At 41.7% G+C, this 6,042-nt stretch overlaps 1 protein-coding gene across 1 annotated transcript; it reads right to left on the bottom strand.

The window, feature by feature from the left end:
• Nucleotides 1-1,851: 1,851 nt before the first annotated feature.
• On the bottom strand, nucleotides 1,852-2,520 carry LOC149179745 (uncharacterized). Its single transcript, XM_089413637.1, has one exon. The coding sequence runs from the start codon at nucleotides 2,518-2,520 to the stop codon at nucleotides 1,852-1,854; it is 669 nt and encodes a 222-aa protein (XP_089269763.1).
• Nucleotides 2,521-6,042: the final 3,522 nt, after the last annotated feature.

The following is a 6,042-nucleotide window of genomic DNA, read 5'->3' on the forward strand; positions in this document are numbered from 1 at the left end:
TCCCATTATGATGTGTTAATTAACTTTTTCATTAAGTTTTGTCAACCCAAATTTTATATTAATAATTTTTTTAACAAAACATTATTAAAAATATTACATAACTATATATTATTCCTTGGTTTCATCTCCTTAAAAAATTATTAAAACATTACATAAATATATATTATTCCTTGGATTCAACTTTAATAATTCTTTAATAATAAGATCAATACATTTTATTATTAACTTATTATTAATAACAATATAAACTATCAAGATATAACATGAATATAATTCTAAAATAGTATTATTATATTAATATTTTTCACATACCATCTTAATTATTTATTAACCCTCATAATTATAAACTTGGCTTCTTACTAATATAATATATAATTGAAGTGATCTTCCATTTAGCTTTCAATTCAAAAGTCCACAAACCCTTGTCTAACCTCTTTTCCAAAGTTACCCTTCTTTACATCCAAGGGATCACTGATCACATCTCAAAAACCCTTGCAAAAAATAACACGATGACTCTATTTAAAACTCACACCACCCTCATACAGTTGTTTCGATCTGCTAAGGACCACTCCAATCCAATGCTTGGCCTTGGGGTTTATCAAATTTCATGTTCCTGCGGAAAAACCTATATTGGCTAGACATGAAGATCCTTCAAAGCTCATATAAAAGAACATATAACTGATGCGCAACACAATAGAATTTCCAAATTCGCCATTGTTGAACACTCCCACAATATCAAACACCTTATCAACTTTGATGATTTCAAAATCTTGTCCTCCTCCCCCTTTTACCCCCAACACATCATCAGGGAAGCCCTTGAAATTGAAAAACATCCCAATAGTTTCAATGGTGAAGACAACTTCAAATTAAGTCACTCTCTTTATAATATAAACTTTTTTATCATGTATTGTTTATAACATTTGACCTATTGACATTAACAATATCATCTCAAAAATATTCAATTTCTAACTTATACCTCTAATATTTTATTTTTTTTATTTTTATTTTTTAACTCAAACGGGTATGATTTTATTTATTTGATAAGAAACTCAGAATTACACCATGGCAGCCAATGATACATATCTTTTGTTTCTGATTCTAACACTTTCTTTTGAGCTGTTACAGAATTCCATTTCCTCAAGGATTGCAGGGATGAAATGAGCTCTCATCGTTTGTGAGAAGTTGGCCTTTCTGGAGGGTGCACCCTTTGTTTGCCATTAGATCTGCTTCTTTGTTCATATTTATGAGTATGTGGAAGAATTTGTAGGAGTCAAAATCGAGCAGAACTCTCTTCAGCCTATTTAGTGTTTTGTTGAGGCATGCATTAGTGAACAAATTTCCTGTATTTAATTTTTTAATTATGATCTCTGAATCTCCAAAAGCTTGGAATTCTTTGTCTCCTCTATCCCTAGCAATTTGAGAAGCTTTGAGGAGGCCTAGGATCTCCGCTTGATTGTTGGTTTTCTGCCCAATGCCCCAACAAAAACTGTCCCTTTTTATTCCGTTCGGAGCGAAGATGACCCCTCCAGCACCTGCTGCCGCAGGATTGCCTTTGGAGGCTCTGTCGAAGAATATTGTTGTAATTTTTTGCATTCTCCACCATTCTTGAAAGTTTTCTTCATATTCTCTTATGCACCAAGTCTGGTTTCCTGCTTGAGGGACTGATAGCTACTTCCGTGGTTGAGGGTGGAGGGGACCCAACCACCGCTCTTCTTCCGGGAGGAGCAGTGGATCACCTGTATAGTAATGTTGTTGCACTGCTTCTAGAAGAAAAGACTTGGCTTTTACCGCTACAGAGAGGGGAGTGTGTGCCTTTTCATTGAATATCAGATCGTTCCTGGACAGCCAAATCTACCAGCACACAAATTTGGGTATGGCATTCCAGACTTTCCTCCAGATGGATTTGACAGGAATTTTGTTGGGGTAACAGTGGTTCCATATGTCGAATAGATCAGCTACTGAGTTGTGAGTCAGAACTATGATTTGTAGCCCATGGAGGGAGAGTCCCCATACTTCCTTCGCAAACTTACAGTCTATGAAAAGGTGCTTGGCACTTTCTAAGCTGCTTCTGTACAGCTCACATCTGTGCGGACCTGCAATGTTTTTTTTCATTAACTTATCTCCGGTTAGGAGCTTATCATGAGCCAGCGTCCAGAAGAAGAAGATTATCTTGGGCAAGGCGAGCGGTTCCCAAACTTTCTTCCAGAATTCCAGTGTTCTGTTGTTGTTCCTGTTTGGTTGGATGGTATTATACGCTTCTGCTATGGTGTATGTTCCAGAGCGCCTCCATCCCCAACTGTCTTTAGAATTTCTATTTACTGGGCCCGCATCTTCCAACAATTCTTCGAGAATATGTTTCTGCTGTTGAAGTCGTTCTGGAACTCCGAGGAAGTCCCATCCCTGCCAATCTCCGTGCCTATCCCATTTGGATAAGTCGAATATGTTGGTGATCCCTGCGCGTTCCAGCCATTCTTTTATCCCTGCGATTTCATCTATCTTTGCGAGCGGATTTTGATCCATAATTCGGTCAAACCACATATTTGTGCGTTTGCCATTTCCTGGAATTTTATATGCCTTTCCTTTAAATAAATTTAAGCTTCTGTTACAGAGTTTCCAAGTTTACGTGCTGTTGGGAATTTGACATGTCTGTAGGTTCCTGAGCGGCACGTTCCGGGCATATTTGGACTTCAGCGTTACGCTTACAGGATGCGATGATTCCTTAAAAAGTTTCCATAGTAATTTCCCTCCCATCGCCAAATTTGCCAAAGCTGGGTCACAGATTTGCAGTCCGCCTTCCGGAATTGAGTGCTTCACCGTCTCCCATTTGACAAGATGTATTTTTTGTTGGTTTCCCTTTCCCCCTTGCCATAGAAAATCGCGCAGGATTCTTGATAGTTGATCTGTCACTCTCTTTGGGGCAAGAAGGTAGGCTGCTTGATAGATTGGGAGAGTCGATAACACGGATTTTATCAGAATTACCTTGCCTCCTTTTGTGAGCCAATGTCGACCCCAGGAAGTAATTTTTGACTTAATTTTGCCGATGATTTCCGTCCACAACGTCCTCTTATTGGTCCCAATTGTGATGGGGAGACCGAGATATTTTATCATATCCCATGGGGCATGCCCTTTGAAGTCCAGAATGTTTGCTATGCCGGTGAGTTCTTGCTGCCCAATATTCCATCCATATACTTCACTTTTCCTTTCGTTAATGGAGGCGCCCGATACCCTGCAGTAACATTTGAGGACTGTATCCATAGCTTTAGCAATTCGAGCAGATGCCCCTCCCAAGAGAAGAGAGTCGTCCGCGAAAAGGGCATGGTTCAGAGCTGGGGAACTGATTGATGGTTTGAGGCCTGGAAGGGAGCCTGAGGATTTTTCGAAGGATAACTTTCTGCTTAGGGAGTCTGCCATCAGAATATACAGGAAGGGAGAGAGCGGGCATCCCTGCCTGAGACCTCTCTGAGCTTGGAAGAAGGAGGTGGGGCGACCATTGACAAGGGGGGCGATCCAGGGATTCTGAGTGCAGGCAGTGATGAGATTGACAAAATGAGAGGAGAAGCCGAAGGAGAGGAGGACTTTGTACAGGAAGGAGCGGTTGACTCGGTCGAACGCATTGGCCATGTCAAGCTTTATCAGCATTCCTTTTTCCTTTCGCTGATTGCTGGAGTGAATAGTCTCCTGGACTTGAATGACATTGTCCAGGATGTGTCTGCCTTCTATAAAACCCCCTTGATTGCAAGAAATCAGCCTGCTAAGCAATGGTTTCATCCTGGTAGCTAGGAGCTTAGCCAGGATTTTATAAGATGCATTGCAAAGCGATATTGGCCTAAATTTGGCAAATGTTTCGGGATTAGTTTCCTTGGGGATGAGGGCGAGGTAGGTGGAGTTGGTTCCTCCTCCTACCTTGGCTTTTTTCGTGAAACCTTTTATCATTTTTAATAGATCTTCTTTGACGATTTCCCAACAAGTCTTATAAAAATGAATGGTGAATCTGTCAAGCCCAGGGGCCTTATCCGAATCCATAGACCAAATGACTTTGATGATCTCTTCTTCCGTGATAGGTTGGGTGAGAGCTGAGTTGTCTTCAGAGCTGACCAGAAGAGGGATGTTTGATAGGAGATCTGCAGTATCTTCCTCGCTGCCTTGATTATCTGCAGTATACAAACTTTTATAATGTCTTTCAGCTGCCTCTTTTATTTGACTGAAGCCTTTACATAGCTGTCCTTCTGCTGTTGTGATTTTAGAAATGTGGTTCCTGGAGAGTCTTGCTCTAAATTGATGGTGAAACAAGGTGGTGTTACGGTCTCCAGCTTTCAGCCACAGACTTCGGGATTTTATTCTCCAATGTTCTTCCTCTGTTCTGAAGGATCGGAATGCTGAGCATTGGATTTTGACTTATTTATCTAACAGGGATGTGGTTATCTCTCTGCTTTCCATTTCAGTTTGCAATGCATCTAATATCTGAACTGTTTCTTTTCTTTGACTGGTAGGATTCGGGGCAGGCTTCCTTATCCAATCCTTCAAGGCTAACTTTGTAGCTTTGAGCTTCTGTTCCCATACATAGCTAGAGGACCCAGTGACTGGTTTGGCCCATGTTGTTTTCACTGTATCTATGAATCCATTCCTTTCTATCCAGAGTGGACTGAATCGAAAGGGGATTGGACCCAAATCTTCTTCATCTTCCAATATGAGCTGGACTGGTTTGTGATCTGAGGTCAGCTTGGGGAGGATTTTTGTGGTGATAATTTTCTTATTCATCATCAGAGTGCCTTGTACTAGGAATCGATCCAGGCGGGCCGCGATATGATCTACCCCCACTCTGTTGTTGGTCCATGTATATTGCCCTCTGATTGGAGTAAAATCTATTAATTCCCACTGATGTATAAGGTCTTCCACCATGGGGAGCATGGGATCTCTGTTGTTAGTTCCTCCCCTTTTTTCTTTGGGTTTTAGGACGATATTTAGATCCCCAGCAAGGATGATGTTGTTTGGGGATCGCTGCTCTAAGAATTCAAAGAGAGAATTCCAACAGTCTCTCTTTTCAGAATAATTAACAGGTACATAAAGATTGAAAAGGGAGATGGTCAACTTACTTGTGCAGTGCGTTAGTTCTGTGTAGATCCAGTGCTGGGTCTCGTGGGATTTGTTCAGAAGGAAGAGGTCATCTACCCGAAGGGTTGCAAGTCCTCCGGCTGAGCCTCTTGAGCTGACTGCTCTTCCCGTGCTTTTCTTCCATTTCTTCTTACTGATATCTAGAAGGGTATTCCCCTCTATCTTGGTCTCTTGGAGCAAGAGGATGTCTGAGGGTTCTATTTTGAGTAGGTCCTTGACCGCTTCTACTTTCGAGGGATTGCCTAGGCCTCTGCAGTTCCAAGAGATGAGACACATTATTTACCAGAGGTGGGTTGAGAGCCTCCCTTAAGGGGCCTAGTCCTGGAGTTTCTCCCAATAGACATCTCTAATGTGGGCTGACTTCCTTGTGTTTTAAGCCTTTTCGCTTCCTCTTCCCTTATTTCTTTGCGAGATTTCCTGCCAACTTTTCTTGTGGGCTGCTCGAAGGTTTCATCCTCCGATGAACCAGAACTGTCCGCTAGTTTTTTCTAGTGATTTCTGCATATGAAGGATTAGAAGGGCTCCCTTGAGGAGTTTCCTGATGTGCCATTTCACCGTCTTCTTTGTTGGTGATGTGGGGATCTATCTGTTCCAGATCTTCAGTAACTACTGTAACTGGGGTGCTCTGTCTGCTTTCTTTGGATTTTTGGTTCTTTTCTTGAGTGGGATTGGAGCTGCTTGGTGCCTCTTTCTAAATACTTTTCCCGCTGCCTTTTTTGTGATTAGTAGTTTTTTGGATTCGGGTCCATTGTTCACCACTTTGTTGTTCTGGTTGTTCTTACGCCTTTTTCTTACAGTGTTTGGCGAAATGTCCGTAGCCATGGCAGTGTCTGCACTTAAAGGGAAGTTGTTCATAATCCAGCTCTTGTACATGCGTCCATCCTGCGACTGTGAGATTGATGGCTTCCGGCAGGCCCTCCTCCATATCTA

This window comes from Pinus tabuliformis, chromosome 3_2 (assembly GCF_031772625.1).
Source record: "Pinus tabuliformis cultivar Carrire ecotype Pingquan chromosome 3_2, CPIR1, whole genome shotgun sequence".
Taxonomy (NCBI): Eukaryota; Viridiplantae; Streptophyta; class Pinopsida; order Pinales; family Pinaceae; genus Pinus; species Pinus tabuliformis.

What these genes read in the sequence shown, in the direction of transcription:
- LOC149179745 (XM_089413637.1), bottom strand. Translation starts at nt 2,520, where the DNA reads ATGGATCAAAATCCGCTCGCAAAGATAGATGAAATCGCAGGGATAAAA.